Raw genomic sequence first — 23,759 nt, 5'->3', positions numbered from 1 at the left:
AAACCCCCTTTGATGTCTTTGTGTGCACGTGGCTGAGGGTACCATGCCTTGCTCAAGGACACTTCAAGAGGGTGATTGGTTGTCACATGGAGACTCATTGGCCGTTTCAGCCTTTCAGGATTAAACACATGGGGCTCTATTTTGATTGTCTTAAGCACCAGCTCTTATGCCTTAACTTAAAGGCCTGTCCATACTGTCTCCGACCACCAAACCTTTCGTCGGAAAGGTCCGGTTCAACTACAAAATGATGTTACTTGCATCTTCTGAAAAGCATTACCCCGAATTAGAGTTTGGAAGCTGCACGTCGGAAAGTCGGAACTCTCAGACGAAAAGTTTGGTGGTCGGAGACAGTATGGACAGGCCTTTAAGTTAAGGCATAAGAGCTGGTACTTAATACATCATGGACACTCGTTGACTCTTTCAGAGATTAAACATGCAATGTATCAACAACGACCTCAGGAAACAAAGAGTTCTCATGAAGTGGAATCACGTGTCTGACTCTGATGAAGGTCATGGACAATGTTCTCAATACCCAGAGTTGTTCTGAGAGAGCTCCATGTCCCTCTGGCTTCCTCACCAGTAGCAACTATATCATGATAAGAAGACATCTGTACCCTCATAGACACTCACTAAGGCCCTCATAGACTGCCTCTCTGATAATAAATCCTGGATGTCAAAAAATGTCCTCATGCTCAACCACAATAAAACAGAAGTCATCCATTTCGGACCCCCACACAAGACCGTCAACATTGCCACTTCCTGGGACCACTCACATACTAAACCCCACTGATTCCTTGTGAAAGGAGCCATTTTACTCCCCATTCCCACTCATATGGACGTTTTTACCCCCCTCTCCCCCAGGAGGTTCACAGAACCATATTGTTTAGACCTGGTCTCTTCATAAACCCAGTCCCAGACCATATCTTCATCTAGCTGGTACTTAAGACAATCAAAATACAGCCCATGATGTCACATGGACACTCATTGACTCTTTCAGAGATTAAACATGCAATGTATTGACAACAACCTCAGGAAACAAAGAGTTCTCATGAAGTGGAATCACGTGTCTGACTCTGAAGTTTATTCAGACGCATGATGAAGGTCATGGACAATGTTCTCAATACCCAGAGTTGTTCTGAGAGAGCTCCATGTCCCTCTGGCTTCCTCACCACTAGCAACGACATCATGATAAGAAGACACCAAGCTTTCCCATCATAGACACTCACTAAGGCCCTCATAGACTGCCTCTCTGATATATCAAAACACGTCCTCATGCTCAACCACAATAAAACAAGTCATCCTTTTCGGACCGACACACAAAACCGTCAACGTTGCCACTTCCCTTTGACCACTCATATACTAAACCCCACAGATTCCTCGTGAAAGGAGCCTTTTTACTCTCTATTCCCACTCATAGGGAGGTTTTTACTCCATGCTCCCCCTGACACAGGGAGGTTCACAGAACCACTATTGTTGGTGTGGTTGTCCCGCAGAGCAACATGACAATAGTTATTTTCTATTAATCTCATCATCTGATGTAACCCTTCACCCACTCAGACATCATGATACCTTGATATTATGATGTCACCCTTTCCCCCCTCTCTGATTGACTCCCCATTAGAGTCAACGGCAACCACACTTGCAATATCCAATTTCATCGTTCTAGTTGTGGGCTCGCTGAAAGGCGAGAATAGCATGTTAAACCAAATCTTTATAGGTCAAGTTTATTCTCCTAAAAAGAAATAGGACTCTTCTACAGTAACTCTGGGGGAGCCCGGGATCGATCTGGGAACCTTCCTGTTCCCCAGCGGACGCTCTACCTCCTGAGCCACTGCTGCCCCTACAGGTATGAAACACTGGGTGACTCCTTGACCACCTACCAAGCCACAGTCACTGCTACAAGAACCCACTACTACTCAAACCTCATCACTAAAGAACTGCCATAGGCCAAAAGTTCTTCAGTTCAACACCATAAATCTCATTCTCACCCCCAGCGTAAATGCCAACCTGGATGTCTCCCACACCACCTGTGAAGTCTTCCTCCTGTTCTTCATGGACAAGGTAGCCTCCATCAGGTCAAACCTTCCACCCACCCCCAGCGACCATCTCACCCTTCCCATGCCAACTGCCACTCTATGCCACTTCAAGCCACTCTCCCTCTCCTGCCTGTTTGACCACTGTCTCCCTCATGAAACCCACAACCTGCTCAGTGGACATCATCCCCTCACACCCAGCCAAGGAGGCTTTTGACAGCCTAGGCCCCAGTGTCCTGTCTATCACCAACAGATCCCTGATCTCAGGACATAGTCCAACACATTATCATAAAAACCTGGCCTGGACCCCACAGATTCAGCAAACTTCCACCCAATCTCCAAACTCCCCTTCCTGTCTAAAGTGTTGTTCTCTCCCAACTTCAATCATTCTTGGACTAAAATGCTTCCCTGGAGGACTTCCAGTCTGGGTTCAGTGTGATGTACAGCTCTGAGACGGCTCCTTGACTGCCACGTGACGATATTCCAGAGATATATTAGTTGTAACACTGCTTTTGTAAATGTGTTCTATTAGTCATATTGACTTGACTTGACATGACAGCTGCTGCAACTGTAGAATATACAATCGTATCACTGTTAAAATCAGATGTCCTTTCCTATTCATTGACTATCTCGTCCTCTTTGCCTGGGCACTATGACAATTATAATGTGGAAAGGCAGTAGTCAGTACATGTGGGATTCTCTACTGGATGGAATATGCTTTCTTGGACATTCTACGAGAGATTATGATAATTTTTGCCAAAAAAAGAGACAGACATAAAAGACCTTTTAAATTTAAAATGATAATGGATTAGATTATTATGGAAGTTTGAACTTTCCAGAGAGGGGCAGATTCTCAATGCTTGTGTAATTCAGACTGTTGTCAACCAGAAAGCATTTTAGAATTTTGCAATGGAATTGTTGCTGATATTTCAAATGTTCCTGTCATCAGTATTTTCAAATAAAACCTATATTTGTTTATCGATAATCCACTTGCCTTCTTTATGTGTGTAAATGTGTGTATCAATTCACTAAAGGTTCAGCTAAGTTGTACATTTAACTTTAATTGTTATTCTTCATTATTATTAGTGGGTTGCAATAGGCAAACAGGATAGACCACAACGTGTCACAATGCAACACGCTTGTAGATCTGCTATTTTCAAATTGCCCATGTATAAAGGTCTCTACTGGTTACTCTGATTCTGAAGCTGAAGACATTTTGCTGTGGACCCTTTGGAACTCCCTATAGAACCCCTGGGGGTCCCCAGACCCCAGTTTGACAACCACTGTTGACAGCCCTCTCATGAGGATGGGGAGGGATTAGGAAAAGGTGGTGGTCTTGTTGTAGGAAGCGGAGGGACTGGTTCAGGTGGCTGGTGCTAAGGTGAAAACCAGCAGAGGCGTAATTTGACCAATATCTAGGGTGTTGCAAGGAGTTTGGGCGGGTGCAAAAAATGTCTGTTTTCTAGAAACAATACTACTCCAGGTTAGGTAGCCTAACAATGCACCAGTATGAATAAGAGAGTGAACTTAAAGTGATAGTTCACCTATTTTTGACATAAAGCTGTGTGAAATACTTGCCATTAATAAAATAGTGGTTACAAATGTATTAATCCATTACCAGAGTCCTGTGGTCAGAGTTCTGGTCAGTTTTAGATGAATATAAAGTAGTTCCGGTAATTTGGCAAGGGGTCATGGCCCAATCATTAAAAATAGATGAATCCACAAAACTAGCGTTCTTTGTATTGTTGACCTATTTCTACCAAATAGACCAACTTTCGTTCAACTTTGACCCCTCCGTCACATGGTACTATTTTTTGTGTCCAGTATCACTACGCAGCTGCAACGTATTTCCCCAAAACAAGGTGTTTTGCAGTCAGCTGATCAGAACGAAACCTCACTCTATATGGTAGAAATAGGCCAACAATACAAATGACGCTGGTTTTGTGGATTAATCTATTTTCAATGATTGGGCCACGCCAAATGGCCCAAACCCCATTGGAACTACTTAATATTCATCTAAAACTGACCAGAACTCTGACCACGGGACTCTGGTAATAAATTAATACATTTTTAACCACTGTTTTAATGGCAAGTATTTCACACAGCTTTATGTCAAAAATAGGTGAACTATCACTTTAATGAAATAATTAATTGAAAGACTAAACACTGTCAAAATGAGCGATGCGTCTGTGCGGTTAGGCTCGTTAAATGCACATGTGCGTACAAGGATGTTGCGCACCAAAAATAGACAATCTAGCCTACTGTACAAGCCTGCAAATGTTTGTGGTGGAGAAAAATGCGTAATTGACAAAATTATATTTTTTTTATGAAATAGCTAGGGTGTTGCCAAGTTCACTATTTTGCCAAATTTGGAAGCCCAAATGACGCCCCTGAAAACCAGGTATACTTGTGAGCTGGTGGGTGTGGCCACACAAAAAAAACATGGTTTAACACTTTCTCTACAATGGCCAAATGCCAGGGCAGGAAGGCCATCAAATAAAACAAGATTTTAGTACATTTTAGAATTTAAGGGTTAGGGATGATAACCTAATCTGCAGTGAAATAGATAAATGATGGTATTTACAATCTGATCCATGCTCAGCCCTGCACCAATCACCAGTCACTGGATTGGTTTAAAGATGGAGACTCAACAAAAACACTGGTGTCTACATGACAAGAATGAGACACTGGTCTACTGTCTACATATTGACAAGAGAGAGACAGAGGAGAAAGTGCTATAGTCAGCTGGGGCATTAAGGCCACAGTGGCCTCAGGTCATGCTATTGGTTTGAGGGGCACAAGGCCAAACTGAGGGGCAACGGCGGCCACGGCCTTCATGGCCTCCATGAAATTCCTGCCCTGCCTCCTACTATAATCATGAACCTGATCATCATGTATTTTTTTGTCTGTCTGTCCTTCTCTCTCTCTGTCTGTCTGTGTGACTGACTGACTGACTGACTGACTGTCTGTCTGTCTGTCTGTCTGTCTGTCTGTCTGTCTGTCTGTCTGTCTGTCTGTCTGTCTGATCTGCAAGATGCTTCTACTTATGCCTACCGTATCTTTTCATCCAGTTCTCTACAGCTTCCTTTAATGCATGGATTATTGCTCTCACTGATCAGACATCAAAGGCAGAGCGAGGCCAGGCATCATCCATACACTTTCATTCAACTCTCTTCTCAAAACTCCCACTATTCCTCACACAGCAAAAGATAGATTCCTTACAGACATTGTGGTTTGTATGGAAATGTGCACAAGTGTGCATTTCTTTTTTCCTGAGACAGGAATTCATAGCTATGCAGAAAGATCCCACAAGCTCAATTCTACAACATGTTGTAGCTTTAATGTTCTTCTTTCAATGCATTGTATGCTATAGTACTAAAGCCACCTGGTGGATGAACAGTGCAGCTGCATATAGTCTAGTGTCCCTTTGTGCTCACGTAGTTTGCCTCAGAACAGGAAGTGACTCCATGCTACAGGTAGGTTCATGAGAACTTGGTTGCAAACAATAAATATATAGTCTATATTTGTGCTTTATGTTAATCATTTGCACTCTTTGTTACACAGATGTGTGTAGTGTAGCCTGTGCTGCTGCTGTGCTGTTGATGACCAGTGTCATGTATTAATGAGTTCAAAGCAGGTAGGTAGCCGCAAATTGCAACACAAGATTTTTTTATACTCGGATGAATCTAGGGTTGCAATACCTCCCACAGGCAGCCAATGCATCAAAACATTTCTTTGCTATCTGATTGTATTAAACCACTTCAAACTCACCAATATTGTGGCTCTATGGAAAGCTTGGAATTTACTCTAAAGTGTTTGTTTCTGAAAAATCCACCGTGGAATTGTTATGATTTTATTTTCTGTCAAGAAGAAGTCTTGAACTTCGGAAGCGCTCGTCTTCTATAACACCACGTCCCGCTGCCTCCTGCATTAGGCTATGTGACAGAACCAGCTGGTACACAGGACTGCTGAGTGACTTCCCACGAGCGCTTCCAAACTCCAGGACTTAGAAAAAATAATCACCCGAACTGAATTTCTTGACAGAAAATAAAATCAGAACAATTCCACTGTGGATTTTTCAGAAAAAAACACTTTGCAGATAGCAAGAGTAAATTCCAAGCTTTCCATAGAGCCACAATTTTGGTGAGTTTGAAGTCGTTTAATAGAATCAGATAGCAAAGAAACGTTTTGATGCATTGGATCCCTATGGGAGGTATTGCAACCCTAGATTCATCCGAGTATAAAAAAATCTAGTGTTGCAATTTGCGGCTAGGCTTTGATTAATATTAAACATTGTTGTGTTGTAATTCCAGCATTGTGAATTTGGGTTTTATTGTCTTGATAGTAGGCTGATAGTGTTTCATGCTCCTTTTGTAACATTTTGAAATGTTGTGTAAATAATTCATAATATAAATATGAAAATAGCTCTCACTGCTCTATGGAAAAGAAGAAGAAATAAATGTATTAATCGCCACTAATCACATTTTTGTAGCCTCAGTGGTTCCATTCCATTTTGTACACAAGTTTTTTACATGTTTTAATGTAGTATATGCAGATGCACTGATGCTACAGCCGAGTCTCCACCAGCAAATAACACAACAACAGTGGGTTGGTAACAGGGTTGCACCAACAGCAAAGTGGGAGGAAAACAAGCAACGGCTGCCAAGTGTAACACGTTAAAAGACCACAGAACATCAAACAGGGTTTTATTCCAAAGCTCTCAAAGGGTTTTTCAATGTTCAGAGGGAAGACAAAGAAACACAAAGGAGGAAAAAAGAACAAAAACAGAGATTCTTGCTGAGGAATTATAGGGATTTTTAACCAATAGAAAATGGGAAAGCATCAGTGACATTTTAGATGTCTTTGGCTACAAAAATAGCATGTTTTATAATATTAATATGTATATCTGCAAAGTATCAAGTAACTAAAGTTTTCAAATAATTGTAGTGAAAAAAATACAATATTTTGAGATGTAGTGTAGTGGAGTAGAAGTAAAAGTATTGGAAATTACAAACCACCTCAAAATCGTAGTACATTACTTAAGTAAATGTACTTAGTTACTTCACACCACTGATGTAAAGAAAACCCATAATAATCGTGCATCATCATCTTTGAATGACATTAATTTCCAGAGGTCGTTGAAGGGAACGCTTTGGAAATGTCTCTGACATGTAAACGTGTCAACAAGTCTGTCAGTTTCCAGCAGTTTGATCTCCTATGGACTCTTCTCCTCTCTGATCTGATCTGATCAAACTCAATAAAACCCCAAAGGGAGTTAAAATAATCATATTCAACTCTGATCCTCTCAGATTGTCTGCCTTTCTGTGCACCGTAAATACTTTACTTTACCAGTGTCTTCTCTCTTCTGGAAATGTTCTCTTTTCTCTTTCAAGGGCTCATGCGTTCCAAGATAATTTATATAAGTGACACACAGTGATGTTGATATGAAATGCACACCACAATCCAACATACAGTCGAGACGAGCGTTTGCTGTGTTGATGCCTGATTTAAACTCGGTTGTGTGTCGTGCCATAAATAGCAGATCTACAAGCTCCCAACCCATTGCATAGTAACTTGTTGTGAGCTTGTAGATCTTACTGTTTTTTGGGACGATTGACACTGGCATGCAAGTCCAGGTAATGGGAAAAAATACATTAACCCTGCAAGGCCCAGCGTTGCTTTTTGGCAGCATTTTTTAAATCATTTTTTTTAAATGTTATAATTAGTTTTCCTGTTCTTTTTTCACATTAACATCACCATTAAATCCTATTGTTTAGTATTACAATGCCATTGGCCACGATATTTGCATATAAATACCCCCCACAGAGACTGACATTCACACCTCCCAGAGAAGTTGAAATTCCAGCGTCTGGACGAACAACATCTCACTTTTTAACTGAAGCTATTTCTCACTAAAACACAAGTAAAATGCCTGTAATATTTTTTTTCGTGATCATTAGAATGTCTAGAACACGTGCATATGTTAATATTGTGAAAAATATCACCAAAATGCAAATTAGAGCATGATTTATGATTTATGAGTTATGGCTATAAAACCTTACAAAACCATTATAACATTTTTTAAATTACATTTTCCTGTGATTAGGACTCCTACAACACCATCTGATTTATTTTTTTATTTTTTAGCCAGTAGAAATTAATTCAGGTCTTGCAGGGTTAAAAAGGAATTTGATACAAAAAAAATGTATCAAAATAATGTTTTATGTATTTTCACCCATCTCCGCATGCAACTAAGTATCTCAAATAAATCAGGCTAAAGCTAAGATCAGTGAAATGTCCTGACGTCTGGTGATGTAACCTGGAATAATCCAGACTAAATAAATCCATGGAACATTAATTAGAATAGTGGTACGTTTATAATTAAATACAGTCAACATAATTCATACATCCATGTTTGAGCAATGAAGAGCTACAATATGCCACCATCTTTGATCATCTAACAGAAAAAAGAAAAAAAAAGATTTGCTAAAAATAGATACTTTGTAGATCCCACAATAAAGGGAGGAGCACTGAAAAAAATCACACAATTAACCCATTTAGGCCTAACCTATAGTTGGGGCTAAATCAGAAATTAGTCTACAAAAAACATAATAATTGGCATAATAATTAGCATACAAAAACAAATATGTTCTAATACATCATGAACAACTCTTTCTTCATAGTTAAATAAATACAAAGTATAATTATATTAAAAACTCCCAGTTTAATCATTTTAATGTAAAACATTTCCCCCTTCGTTATATAATGAGAATAAGAGCCTTTCCTTACCATTAAACATTTAAAAATAGTTAAAATAGCTGATCTACAATCGACATGTTGTGGGCTTTTAGATCGTCTATTTGAAGTATTTTAAAATGTTTGTTCAAACGTCAAAGTATAGGCATGAGGGGTAAAGAGAAGAGCTCAAGAATGCTCAACCAAAATACCATGTAAGCTACAGATCTTGAACACAGAGATGATAAAGCTACCCTTTTCGTTTTTCTTTAAACAGCCCATTAAGACCAGGAAAGCATATATATATATATATATATATATATATATATATATATATATATATATATATATATATATATAATAAAGCAAAAATAATTCTACTCAAATCTTTGCTCCCAGGGGTCCCTGGAACAACATTTTCAAATGGGGGTCCACGGTTAAATACATCTTATTTTGGGGTTCCTTGATATGAAAAGGTTTGAGCACCACTCAAACAGAAACATATTTTTTTTTTCAGGAAAACTGTTCATAGGACTTCAGATATTTGTAGAATCGGCCTCACCTTTTAATGGGTTAACCATAAATATATATAAAGTGTATATATAGTTTTATTACATTTTTTACATCAACGTTCAGTGCAAAATAGGACAGTAGACGTGGGGGAGCTCCAGTAAACAAGACACCAGGTGGTGTCAGCAGTGCAGCTGAACCTGCAGCAGCAGCAGTAATCAGTAAACAACGTCGTTAGCTCCTTTAGCGGTCCAGCCGGTCGTAGCCCAGCCTCGCCATCAGGCTCCCGCACACGTCCTCTATGAGGCGCACGTCCCTGCGGGACATGTTCTCCCTCCAGGCGTCCACGCCGCCGCCCCCTTCGAACCCAAGCCCGCCGCCGTCCAGCGGCTCCGCGGAAGAGGAGGCGGCGGCGAAGAGCAGCCGGTTGAGAGCAGCGGGAGGCAGCGGCGTCCCCAGGAAGGCGTGGACGCGCTCGGCCGTCTCCCGCGGCCGCGCCACCGCGTCCTCAAACCTCACCCGCAGGGGGCGCGCTTCTTCTCCTGACGGCACCGTCGCCGCGTCGTCGTCCCTGGCCACGCGTAGCGCGGCGGCCGTGTGCGCCAGCCACAGGTGCGCTAGCAACGCCACCGCGTTGCCGTCGGCCTTGGAGCCTCGACGCCGTGACGACGCCAGGAGCCTGGGGAGGGTCCTGAACTCTGGCGCCAGCGGCCGCGGGCATCCCCCCCTCCCCCTCCCCCTCTTCCTCGCCGCCCCGCCGCCGTCGCCCCCCTCCTCCTTGAACGCCGCGGCCAGGCGCCGGGGGACGTCGTGGAGCGCGTAGAGGCTGGGCTCGCTGGCGTACAGCATGAGGTGCACCCAGGCGCGGGGGTCCCGCACCACGTGGACCACCCTCAGCGAGGGGCCCACCACCTCCCGGACGAAGGGCGTCTTGAGGGCCCAGCCCCCGCCCCACGGGGCGAGGACCAGGCGCGCGCCAGGGAACTCGGCCGCGTGGCGCCGCATCTCCCGCAGCCGCTCGGCGGCTTCTCGGTCCGGGCCGCCGCCGGCACCCCGAGACGCCGCAGCGGGCTCCCCCCTCCGCCTCCTCTTCCTCCTCCTCCCATCCCGAGACGACGAAGAGGAGGAGAAGAAGAAGGCTCCGAGGCGTCCGCTGCTGTCCTCTGCCTGCGGCCGGAGGTTCTGCAGGTGCAGCTTGGTGCCGTGCACCAGCGAGTGCAGCCAGCCCTGGAGCATCCGGAAGCGTCCGGCCGCCGCGTCCGCCCGCGTCCACTCGCAGCCGTCCAGGAGACCCAGCGAGTCCTCGGGGAAGTCGGCGTCCAGCAGGTGGCGCCCTCCTCCAGTGGGCACCCGAATGTAGAGGAAGTCAGAGGTGTTGTGGAAGAGGTGCTCCAGGATCTGGGCTCCGGAGCCCGGCAGGGAGGTCACGAGCACCGTGGGGAGGGGGAAGCGGTGCTGGTCGATGGCGTGCGGGCGCCGGGCTCCGTCGCGACCGATGTTCGCGTCGGCGTCGGCGCTGATTCCGTCTACGCCGCCCTTCTTCCATTTCACCTTCACACGGAAGCAAAACAGCATGAGATACACATCGAAGTGTTTTCACTTGCAAAATGGGAAAAGAGCTCTAGCTAGAACTATCAGCTAAAGTTTAGCTGATAGTTCTAGCTAGAGCTCTTTTTTTTCGTGTGTGCTCGTGCGCTGGCTGCGGCCCAGCTCAAGTCACCTTTTGACCAATGTGGCCCTCAACCCAAAATGAGTTTGACACCCCTGAGCTAAACAGTGGGAAGAGGCAGTCCTTATAGGTCAATAATACATGTTCATGTGCTCGCCTAAGTCTTATACAGTTTAAGGCCCTACACAGGGTTCATTTCACAAAATCCAAACTTAGCAGGCTTTTTTTTAGGTATGAGCGACACTTGTGATAGATGTGGCTGATCTCCTGCCAATCATACACACATGTTCTTCTCCTGTCCTAAACTAGCTGACTTCTGGTCAGTGTTTTCAACACGCTGAACTCAAAGGATGCCAGTGACGTCTTTTGATGTCTTTTGAAAAAAAAAAAAAAAAAATCAAAAAAGAAAAGAAAAAAAAAAAAATATATATATATATATATATATATATATATATATATATATATATATTAGGGGTGCAACAATACTTGTATCGATATCGCACCGTTCAATACGAGGGTGTACCGAACCGCATGACCCTGTACCGAACAATACAATACAATACCACTCCACATCCACATTACCCTGGAACCCCCTCAAAGTTAAAACAAAAAAATACGTATTTTTAAAAATACATTTATAAATCAAGGACATTTTGTTTATTTTTTGTATCGAAAAAATATCGAACCCTGACAAAATATTTATATATATATATATATTATAATTTTTTTTTAAATAGCAAAAAATGATGAGCTTAGCATGTGGGATGAGTGTGTGCATTTGTGCGCGCCCCCTTGTGGCTGTGTGCGGGGGGGGGGGGGGGGGGAAACACTTCATTGTAAAGAATGCTGGAGCAGGGTTGATTCATTCTGCTGTAACTCTGGAACCGTTTGCCCGATTGACATTTTTTTTTCTTCCACTGAATCACAAAGACTGTATCTGTTTGCCTGATCTAGTGGGCCCCCCCAAAATATTATTTTTTCAAATATATTTTTCAAAAACATAACAAAATCCTGGCACCGCTACCTTGGAGTCATTTTGCCTATGAGTTAATGTCAATTTGGAACCATGTCCCCAGGTAGCCATCTTTGGGGTGCCCCCTCATTTGCTGCTCCAGACATGAAAAGGGTGCCGGCCGCCTGCTCCGTCCGCGGCCAGTCTCTTATTTTGAAGGCCGGAAGTAGATAGAGCTAACTAAACGAATTCCTACTTGACGGAGATTCCCCCGGAAGTACCTCTGGTCCAAATGTAAACAGGGATGGAAGATGGATCCCTTTATACTTTTGCTGTTTTAGCGAGAATCCAATGCCATCCTTGGCATCAAAAGTGTTTTTTTTTTTGAGAAAAAAAAAAATATGGGATCACTATTGTGTGCACGTGGATGCGCGATGATGATGAATCGGCGACTCCACCCGTGCCAGCACTTTTCAACGGACGTTACGTAGCCATTGCCAGCTTTACTGTATACAGTAAATAGCCCGCGACATCCCGGGATCGGCACTCTAGATACCTTTTAATATTTCCTGAGTATTCGTGGGATTGGCATTAGATAACCGGACCAAAATAAACCAAATGTACTTTTTTGATTGATTGAAGAATTTATTAGAAGTTTGCATTAGAAAAAAATCACTGGTACAAGGTCTACTAAAAGGAGATCCTAGAAAGCCAAGGCTTATTTCCACAGGAACCACACTTTATGTATCTCATATAACATTGAAAGACAGTGTTACATTTCCCATAAATACTAGATATTGTCTAGGATTTGAGTTGTTGTAATACGAGTAATGTGATGATAAGAAGACATTGTTGTCTAATCCTGTCCACTACATCTTTAAATGGCACACTCTTTTTGATACCAATACGTTTGTACTTTTACTCAAGCATTTTGAATTATTACGTACTTCTACTTGTATTGATTGATTGATTGAAGAATGTATTAGAAGTTTGCAATAGAAAAAAGTACAGTTTCATGACAGTACAAATCACTGGTGCAAGGTCAACTAAAAGGAGATCCTAGAAAGCAGAGGCTTATTTCCACAGGAACCACACTTTAAGTATCTCATACAACATTGAAAGACAGACGGATAGAACATAGTACTTTATCTAGGATAATATCAGTTTCAAAAACATACTGACCCCACAGAGTAGCCTCTGGCAGCTGTTGGTGACCATGTGAACATACTGACCCCACAGAGCAGCCTCTGGCAGCTGTTGGTGACCATGTGAACATACTGACCCCACAGAGCAGCCTCTGGCAGCTGTTGGTGACCAGTGAACATACTGACCCCACAGAGCAGCCTCTGGCAGCTGTTGGTGACCATGTGAACATACTGACCCCACACAGCAGCCTCTGGCAGCTGTTGGTGACCATGTGAACATACTGACCCCACAGAGCAGCCTCTGGCAGCTGTTGGTGACCATGTGAACATACTGACCCCACAGAGCAGCCGCTGGCAGCTGTTGGTGACCAGTGAACATACTGACCCCACACAGCAGCCGCTGGCAGCTGTTGGTGACCATGTGAACATACTGACCCCACAGAGAGAGCAGCCTCTGGCAGCTGTTGGTGACCATGTGAACATACTGACCCCACAGAGAGAGCAGCCTCTGGCAGCTGTTGGTGACCATGTGAACATACTGACCCCACAGAGAGAACAGCCTCTGGCAGCTGTTGGTGACCATGTGAACATACTGACCCCACAGAGTAGCCTCTGGCAGCTGTTGGTGACCATGTGAACATACTGACCCCACAGAGCAGCCTCTGGCAGCTGTTGGTGACCATGTGAACATACTGACCCCACAGAGCAGCCTCTGGCAGCTGTTGGTGACCATGTGAACATACTGACCCCACAGAGCAGCCGCTGGCAGCTGTTGGTGACCATGTGAACATACTGACCCCACACAGCAGCCTCTGGCAGCTGTTGGTGACCATGTGAACATACTGACCCCACAGAGCAGCCGCTGGCAGCTGTTGGTGACCAGTGCCAGCTCTGCCATCCACAGCAGCAGGACAGAGAGCAGGGTGTAGCGCATCAGCCTGCTGAAGCACGCGTACAACCTCCTCTGGGCGCTCACACACCCGATGGCCAAGCAGAGTACTGCACCCGCCGCCACGTTGACCGCCAAGCCAAAGTCAAACAGCTGGTTGCCGCCGCCGCCGCTAACGACCGCCGGCTGGGGAAACAAGGTTATCATAGTTAGCTATGCTATTAGCGCAATAACAAAAACTATTATAAATAACTCAGATCTTTTTTTTTTGTTAACGGCACTAAATAAAACTAGAATAAAAAACAAAAAACGTTGACTAATGTTTCAGTTAGTTAACTGTTTACAAAAATAAATAAAGTGACTAAAGACAAAATGGCCCCTCATTTTAGTTTTTCTCGATGATTGTCCAAAAGTAGACTTGAATTTTATTTCACAATACTTACTTGCTTACTTGCACTAAAGTAAATGAAAAATAAACTAAAATGAAGTTTTGTCACAGCAATACAAACAAATAGAAAACTAGCAAACCCACTCTAAAAAACTAGCAAACCCACTCTCAAAACCAGCACACCCACTCTATAAACTAATTCAAACTGACTAAAACTAAATTATAATGAAAGATCCAAACCATTCTAACCTTGTTGGGAAGGAGCTGCTGCTGCATCGTTGTCGACGTGGTCGTGGTGGTCCCCAGACCGAAGCGGAGGGTGCGACGCCCGTCCTCCACCTTGGCGTGACCTCCGAACCCCAGGTAGTGGAACCTGGCTGCGATGTCTCGGTGGTTGGTGGCGACGGAGACGATCTTCTCTGTGTCGTTTATGACCAGAGAGAACCTCACCCCGTTCTCACTGCTGTCCAAGAACCTGCAGCCCAGAACCAAGGTTGTTAAAGTTAGTGAAGACTAACAAAACAACACAATCTAAAACTGTTAACACCCAGCACGCCAAACCCGTTCAGTAACGAGGTACGGCCACTAGATGTCACCCTGCCAAAAGGAGTTGTCTCGTCCCTGAACGAGACAACAAAGGGTTAACTGTACGTGCAGCTGCCTGCCCTCTGAATGACCCGAGTCCATACGTCACCCCGTAGCAGAGAGAGCGAGAGAGAGAGAGAGAGAGAGAGAGAGAGAGAGAGAGAGAGAGAGAGAGAGAGAGAGAGAGAGAGAGAGAGAGAGAGAGAGAGAAAATGGCACGAGCTGGTTGCATTGATTTCCATTCTACTCTGAAACATAAAAACAGCTTTATCTATGAATGAGTTGAAAAGAACGCCAGGGAAGCAGAGATCTGATTGTTTTCACGGCGACACTTTACCGCGATGGTCGGCCGCGGTTTGGATTTTAGTTTCGCGAGCGTTTGTAAACAAATGGATTTTCTTCCTCAATCGTCAGTGGACACCCACGTGCACACGCACGAAGCTTCCGAGGCTCTTCAAAATAAAGCGTGAGTGAACGGCGGCAGCAGCAACAGCTAGAAATGTTAGAAACCTTAGCAGCCCATTGTTAACAGAATGAAATAAAAACTATAAAAAAAAAACCTAACATGATAGACAAAATGTCCTTCGTCTTTCGTAACTGAATAAACGTTGATTGATTGAAGAATTCATTCGAAGGTTGCATAGGAAAAAGTACAGTTTCATGACAGTACACATCACTGGTACAAGGTCAACTAAAAGGAGATCCTAGTAAGCTTTTCGGTTTATTTACACAGGGACCACGCATATGTTTGTTATCACACATTACTTATTCTGACCTTTTAGAATCCTGTACCTGAAACCTGATCCTGAAATAACCCAAAGTATCGTCACTGTCTGGCCAAAACCTCTTAACTACATTTTTTAGGTTTTTAGATTTTCTTTTTTGGCTATTGAACACCCTTTACATCTGAGTGTTGGTTAAAATAATATTGAACCAATGGAATGTAGTAAAAAGTGCTTGGGACAAAACCTCCTAACTCAATACTTTCTGCCAAACCAGGTAACGCCACCCGATTGGCTCTCTCTTTTTTTTTTTTTTTTCATAAATGTGCTATTGAACACCCTTTACATCTGTGTGTTGGTTAAAATAATATTGAACCAATGAATAGTAGTAAAAAGCCCTTCGGACAAAACCTCCTAACTCCACTGGAGCTCATTTTCCCGAAAATTAACATTTTGGAGTTAGGAGGTTTCGGCCCGACAGCACAGATATATAAAAAAACAAACACTAAAACTAATAAAAACTAAATTAAAACTAAGCGTTGTCACAAGAATAAAAATTACATTAAAACTAAATCTATAATGGAAAAATCCCCAGTCCGTTCCTTACCTGCATCCGGTCACGGTGACGTAGGGCCCGTGCATCACGTACGCCACGCGGCTGACGGCTCCCGTCACGGGGAAGGTGACGTTGACGAACTGCGTCCAGCGCTTCTTGAACTCGGCCGCCTGCTCCGCCTCCTGGATCCTGGGGTGGATACAGTTATTTATTTTCAATTTCGATCCGATATATTAATTGTGATATTTCCCGATACCGATTCCCGATACTTACAGTAGGCTACATAGAAAGTATAAAAAATACATCACCTTTCAATTAAAGACATTTATTAATTGTAGGATAGGCTTCATTTCAAATAACAGAGTGCGGTCAGTGAAACTGAGTGCAAAATGCAACGGAAACTTGTGTCTCGGAGGAGCGACGAACAAAAGATTGTGGGATATCGTCAATTTAATAATAATATGCTAAAATGTTTGGTTGTGGGCTTACAATTGCCTGATCATATTGTATATTTATAAGATAAATTTTCTTTTTTATTTGTGTTCGATATCCTTTGTCCGATATCCTATACATTAATTAAGTCATATCGGGACCCAATCGGTGCATCCCTACCTGGGGGCGGGGCTTCGTCCCGCCGCGTCCAACCAGAACATGCGGTAGTGGGCGTCCCACACGTCCATCAGCGCGCCGCTGAGGCGCTGGTCGGCGGAGCGGCGGGACACGTACTTGAAGTCGATGTCCAGGTTGTGGAAGAAGGCGCTGAGCGAGCGCACGGGCGAGTCGTCCCGCTTCTCTACGTGGTCGAGCACCAGCAGCGTCTGGGAGTCCAGCAGGACCAGAGCCCTGGAGAGGAACCACAACCAGCTTTATTATAACACCAGTAGGCTCTGAGAGGAACCACAACCAGCTTTATTATAACACCAGCAGCGTCTGGGAGTCCAGCAGGACCAGAGCCCTGGAGACGAAACACAACCAGCTTTATTGCGACCGAAGGTCACATTATACCCTGAGAAATCTCGTAGCTTGTCAGACTGTCAGTATTGTCTGACTGTCAGTATGGTACGTGATGTCAAGTGATGTCAGTGAGTCACAGTGATGTGGTACAGAATGACTCATATATGGGCATAAAAAGGATGTCACGTGACATCACTTCCTGTACTGATAGTCAGACAAGCTACGAGATTTCTCAGGGTATAAAAGTCCATACATGGTCATTCCCAGAAAAAGAAAAAAAACATCATACATGGAGATTTCTGATGTCATACATGGAGATTTCTGATGTCATAAATCCCAGGCCGAAAATGAGAATGTTATGCCCATATTTGGTAATATCCATATATGGGCATGTTTTGACATAACATAACTATCATGAAGGGGTCTCCATATATGAGTAACTGGTCCCGTATACATCACTGGCCAGATGGCCAGTGATGAAGAGGTGTCTTACTAGTTATAACACCAGCAGCATCTGAGAGGAACCACAACCTTTATTATAACACCTGCAGCCTCTGAGAGGAACCACAACCTTTATAAAATGGTAAATGGTGCATTTATATAGCGCTTTCATCCAAAGCGCTTTTACAGAGATTGTGCATTACATTCACCCATTCACGCCCGGATTCGAACTGGGAACCCTTTGGGAACCCTTCGTGCTCTAATAACGGTTTCTCTACCCCTGAGCTATGCCGCCCCACATTATTATAACACCAGCAACGTCTGAGAGGAACCAGAACCTCAATGATAGTCCAGCAGGACCAGAGGTGACTAATTTCTTCCTGCCCCACCTAGTGCTAAAGGCTAGATCCGGCCCTGAGTGCACCTGAAAAAAGATCCTGTACCTGTACACGCTCTTCAGCCTCATGGCGGGGGAGTATGCTCCCGCCGCCTCGCCGCTCACAAACATGGCGTCCCCGTGGGCGGAGGCAGCGACCAGCTCGCCCTGGGCGTCGCCCACCCCGGGGTCGGTCCAGCGCAGCCACTTGGCGCACTCCCCCAGCTGGCCCTCCCACGGGGCGTTGCACTGGCTGCTGGGGGAGGGGCCGAACACCAGCACGTTGTTCAGGTAGCTGAGCTTGGGCCCGTAGAGAGCCTCTGACACAAACACCTAATACACACACACACACACACACACACACACACACACACACACACACACACACACACAGTCAGACAACTGTCACAGCTCACACCAATTGACCCTATTCACTGCCCGCCCACGCAGGCGCACTCAGCAAATTTCTCAGCAACTTCCTGGTGCTGACGTCAGCTTTGAAGTGTAAAATAACACAGAAATTGCTCGACTTAAAGCCAACAAATTATTATTTCGAACGGTAAAGGAAATTATAACGCTTTGTGCCTTTTACTATCTTGTGTTCTTGATCATGCTAGCCGTATTTTATACTTCACTATTCGGAAATTGCATTCAATGTCTTGGCGAGTCTTCCGGTCACCAATAAACCTGCCTGGCCCATGTCTTTACCATAGACCGTAAAATATATGGACAGTGCGAAGCCATTGGTTTCTATGCAGCGCAAATTAACTATTTTGGGTCCTTGGCATGGGTGTCGCCATCATAGATTGAAATGCGATCAGAGAAGGCTATTGGCTGCCAACGGTCATGTGCAAGGATACATGGGAGAATGTGGTCGGAGCCTCCCGAAATACAGCACACAGCCGGCTGGTATCAGCTTAGTTGGCCACGCCCCCCGCAACTTTATCATCAATTTTAACATAAATGGGACCGTATTTTCACAAAACGCATATCATGGTGATTGAAAGGCAATTTTAACTATTGATAATAAAGTAAATACTCCATAAAGTATTTATGAAAATATTAATTAAGGTTAGAAAACGAAAGGGGAAAATTAATGGGGTCCAATGGAGAACAATTATTTTTGCGACCGTCCGGGGGGGAAAACAGCGCAACTAGCGGCCAATCATAGGACGTTTTAGTTCCATATTGGAATCATTTTAAATCGGCAGAACTATGCCCCTGGCCTTTACCTGTCCGTTGGGGGCGAAGGTGAAGGAGTTCTGGTCGGGGTGCTCGTGTCCCGGGTTGAAGCTGTTCCAGCCGTCTATCCAGGAGTAGGGCTTGTCGTGGACGATGTCGTAGACGGCGCGGCCACCCAGCTTCCCCGACTTGAAGGACACAAAGGTGCTGCCCCGCCCGGCGCTGGGCAGCCCCGCCCCGTAGGTCACCACGCCCCAGTTGGGGAAGACGTGCATGCGGGCCTCGCCGAAACCCGCGGGAGGCTGCGGAGCGAGGCTGGCATCGTACCTGTAGGGGTGTTGGGAAAGGTTGAGATTCGCGTAAGAATCGCGATTTAGTCCAGGCGTTTCGGGCAGTATTTTGATGGAATCGTGCACTTGATGAAAGAAGCAGGAAATTTGGCACACAGTTAGAACATGCTATATGGAACATTTTTGGCTATAGGGGCATCGCAGATTTTTCTTGGGAAACTTGTGGGAGCCAATCAAAGTTGGGCTCTCATAGACTTTACTATAGAGTAAAATAATACAAAAAATATATATGCGTGTTTTTCGGGAATGCAAGCATTTGTTTTGCAGGAAAAAACATTCCTTGGGCTAAAACCTGACCCCATAATTTGGCAATAAAACCATGGTTTAGTGATGAGTCATCACTTTTCACAGTTCTGTGGCGGCCGTTTCTTGGAAAGGAATGTTTTTCCTGCAAAACAAATGCTTGCATTGGATTCAGAATCCCGAAAAACACCTAGTTTGACCCCTCATATGCTACTTAAAGCATATTTATTTTTTGTATTATTTTACTCTATAGTAAAGTCTTTGAGAGCCCAACTTTGATTGGCCCCCACTTATCTTATTATCACCCCCCCCCCCCCCAATGATATTTGATCCTAGACCATACATGGGCAATTGGCGGCCCGCTTTCACTTAATGCGGCCCTCAGGTTAATACCAGAATACTGATATCAAACATATAATTTTCCGAATGTCTGTCCGTCCGTCCGTCCGTCCGTCCGTCTGTCTGAGTGTCCGTCTGTAACAGTGTTTCTCCTCAGTGGCTGGAGCAATTGATCTGAAATCGCATCACCATTAGCATATGAACACACCTGACATAACTGTGAAGCCCGTTTGTCACTTTCACAAATCGTATGCTGTATATTAGCATTTTTCTGGTGTATCTACTATCTATTCTGCATCTAGCATGAGGCATATCTATTCTGCATCTAGCATGAGGCAACATGTTTAACCAGCTGAGTGTGTGTGTGTGTGTGTGTGTGTGTGTGTGTGTGTGTGTGTGTGTGTGTGTGTGTGTGTGTGTGTGTGTGTGTGTGTGTGTGTGTGTGTGTAGGCGGGGTGGGGGGGGGGGGGGGGGGGGGTTGTCTGGCCCTGTTACAGATGTTGTCCAAAAATCATGCAGATCGGTACACAGTATCTCTGTAGCCATTAAAACGAAACGGGTATTTCTTACATTGATGCTCCTACATATTATCATGCAAGCACCAGTTAAAGTTACTTTCCATCCCTCATATCTTTGAACGGGTAAGGGCTAGTATTATTGATTTCAGCTGTGACCTGCTTTAATTCCATCAGTCTATATTAGTAGCTTAATGACTAGTAGAGTAGTATAAAATGTATTTTTTTTTATTTCCAAAGTGTTGTATTTAGGTTCATAAAGTTAACATGAGTATATAACTAAATGTGTTTGAAATTTCAGGATTCCAATTAAAAAAATAAAACAAATAATTCAGGATTCCAATAATTCAGGATTCCAATTCTATCTAGGGGTTTCTCATGATTCTGAATCCATTGCAAAATTAGTTTTGCACGAAAAGGACCCCCCTGTCCATCTAGACTAATATGAGTAGGGGAAAAGTGTGACGCGACGTGATGTGACTGACAGACAGCCGGTGGAGGTTTTGATAGTAACTGCTACCTGACGGTCGCAATAACATTAAGGCCAGGTCGTACCAGATGTACTCGGTGTGCAGCGTTGCCCAGCGCTGTGCGGCCGACGTGCCCATGGGTCCGCCGTCCTTGGGCCGGTGCCTCCGGACGCGCTGTGCCAGCCAGTTGCCCGTGCCGTTCCGCATCACGAAGGCGTCCAGGAACACCAGTTGGCTCTCGGGCCCGTAGAACCAGTTGTAGTTGGAGTCGGCGATGCCCACGGTGCGCTGGAACCCGGGAAGCAGCGTGGCGTAGTAGAACCAGAAAGTGCTCGCGCAGCCACACGCTGCTGCGTCACACGCGTGGAGATCAAGGTTAGTGTAGTTAACGACAACTGATGAAATAATGAAAACTAAGATAAATTACAAAAAAATTACAAAAAAACATATTAGTTAACTGAACTTAAAGTTGTACTATGTAACTTTTTTTTATAAAACAAATCTTAAAATTCTCCTAACTATTAAATCACAAAAGTTTTAGAAGATCCGCGCCGTGAATTTCAGCCTGTAAAGCCTTCTCTGTATGTAAACTGAGATCCTTGCCGTGGACCGGATCTCGCGCCAAAATTGCGTCATCACACTACCGGCCAATCACAGCGAGGGTTATACAACTGCCGGCCAATCACAGCGCATCTTGAAGTGGGGTCGCTATGGCAGCCATATTTGTTGTCGCCCGTTTGTACCATCCCTTCTCTAGGTAATTTCGCCTACCAGGCAGGGTGAAGGAGTCCGTATCTCTGGAATTACTGAACGCACAGGAACAAGGGACCCCTTAAAAGATAGATCTCAGCGAGGTGGAGGCAGACGCGGGGGTCTGAAGGTACGAAAAACGTCCGAAAGACGCGGACGCGACCGCGGTTTGCTATAGGGCTAATGACCACTAGTTGGGCATCTTACACAGTATGGCTTTAAAACTAGAATAAAAAAACTAAAAAATAGTATAATTTTTTGTTTTATTTTATCTTGAGTGAGTTTTTTAGTCAGTTATCATAGTTAACGACAACTAACGAAATAATGAAAACTAAATAAATTAAAAAAAAACTTTTTAGTTAACTGAACTAAATCAAAACTAGAATAAAAATGTCAAAATATATTTCCTTAAATATTATCTTTTGCTAGTCTTACTTTCTTACTTACCTTTTTTGAATCCTCTACCAGACAAATAACCCCCCCAAAAAATTAAATAACACTAAGTCAAATAAAAACTAAACTAAAACTAAACGTTGTCATAAAAAATCTAACCCGCACAAAAAAAAAGTTATTAAAACAGACTGAAATAGGAAAAATACAAATAAAATAAAAACATTGTCAAAACTACCTAAAACGAAACTACAATGCTAAGTCCAGAGCTCTGCTAACCTTGTAGCGTGGTCGATGTGGAAGTGTCGTCGCGCCAGGAAGACGTACTGCGTGAGCGAGCGCGCCGTGTAGCTGCCGTAGGCCACGCCCTCGTCCAGGGAGCCGTCCACCACGTGGTTGAGCAGGAACATGGTCTTCTCCATGTAGTTTACCGCCACCTAGTGGTGGGGAGGGGGAGAGCATTCACTTAAAGGGGGTGTTCAGTCAAATAAAGATGATAACAAGGGTATTCCCAGTTTGTCATACAACAGAGTAATGTATTATTAACCAACAGACAAAATTTGAATGATGAAAAAATCTTATTTTTTGAAAAATTATGTTTTCAAAAATGTGTGAAATCCAATACATATTTTTCTGGCCTTTCTGCCAAGGGCTGTAGGGGCGTGGCCCATGTACAGCATGAAGCCACGCCCACTCATGGAAGTATCTGCTTCCGTTTTCAGGGGTGTTAAAAAAGTACTTTTACTCAAAAAAGTAACCAAGTACATTTACTCAAGTACTCTAATTAAGTATAATTTTGAGGTTACTTTGACTTGAGTAGGCTATATATTTTTTTTCCAAATTAAAAAAAAAAAAGAAAAAAGCTCACAATGTGTCAAGCTTGTAGATCTGCTAGGGTTGCCACCCGTACCGTATAATACGGAATCGTTCCGTATTGGACAATTAAAAGATGCGTTCCGTATTGAACCAATACGGAACGCGGTTTGTTCCGTATTTAACCAAATGCCCCATAAAGGCCTGTCACACAAACCTCAACACAGCATTTAACAATAATGAATGAAATAAAACACAGGAAAAGACAGCAAAAGGAGAGAGAGGCTCGCAGTCGCTGCGCTCTGCCTCGTCCTCTCCTCTCCTCTCTGCCCGGGCTGCCCGGCGGCCCGGCCCCTGTCTGCATAATGCGCTGCATGTCGCTGTCAATCACCGTTTACCTAGTTACAGTCAGTGATCACTGAACTTCCTTCTTCCACCAGGCAGATGCACACCGCACGCTTTAAAAGCAGAAAAGAATTAGTGCTCCATGGTTAATCGTTTTCAAACCGAAATCGCGATGTGAAATCCCGCGATTAGCGAAACCTTTACCACCATTGGCCCATTCACTGGTTGAAAGACTGGTCGCCCCATCTGGGAGGTATGGTGTAAAATTTGTTAAGAAATTCTACAATAAACTGGGCGTCAGAAAAGACAGTTTTAAACTTGCCACAGTAACAACTGATGAAGTGTTTAAAAAACTGAGCGCCCTACCTCAACACAAGGCCACTGGCCTTAATAAAATTCCAGCTAGA

The 23,759-nt window shown here is 44.1% G+C and overlaps 1 protein-coding gene across 1 annotated transcript in view; it reads right to left on the bottom strand.

Annotated features, from left to right (window-relative positions):
• Positions 1-9,521: 9,521 nt before the first annotated feature.
• LOC308307230 (dermatan-sulfate epimerase-like protein) overlaps positions 9,522-23,759 on the bottom strand; it is a gene marked incomplete at both ends in the record, with an annotated part of 21,849 nt that continues 7,611 nt past the window's right edge. The window contains 11 exon segments of the mRNA XM_080752403.1: positions 9,522-10,829; positions 13,132-13,302; positions 13,892-14,105; positions 14,608-14,796; positions 16,236-16,373; positions 16,797-17,027; positions 18,023-18,288; positions 19,188-19,464; positions 21,140-21,381; positions 21,383-21,401; positions 22,474-22,631. Of these exon segments, the coding sequence (XP_080608529.1) occupies positions 9,522-10,829; positions 13,132-13,302; positions 13,892-14,105; positions 14,608-14,796; positions 16,236-16,373; positions 16,797-17,027; positions 18,023-18,288; positions 19,188-19,464; positions 21,140-21,381; positions 21,383-21,401; positions 22,474-22,631 (3,213 nt within the window).

The sequence above is a fragment of the Nannobrachium achirus genome, assembly GCF_963921795.1.
Source record: "Nannobrachium achirus genome assembly, chromosome: 21".
NCBI lineage: Eukaryota > Metazoa > Chordata > Actinopteri > Myctophiformes > Myctophidae > Nannobrachium > Nannobrachium achirus.
The sequence above is the reverse complement of the archived record's forward strand: the minus strand, read 5'-3'. Positions and strand labels throughout refer to the sequence as shown.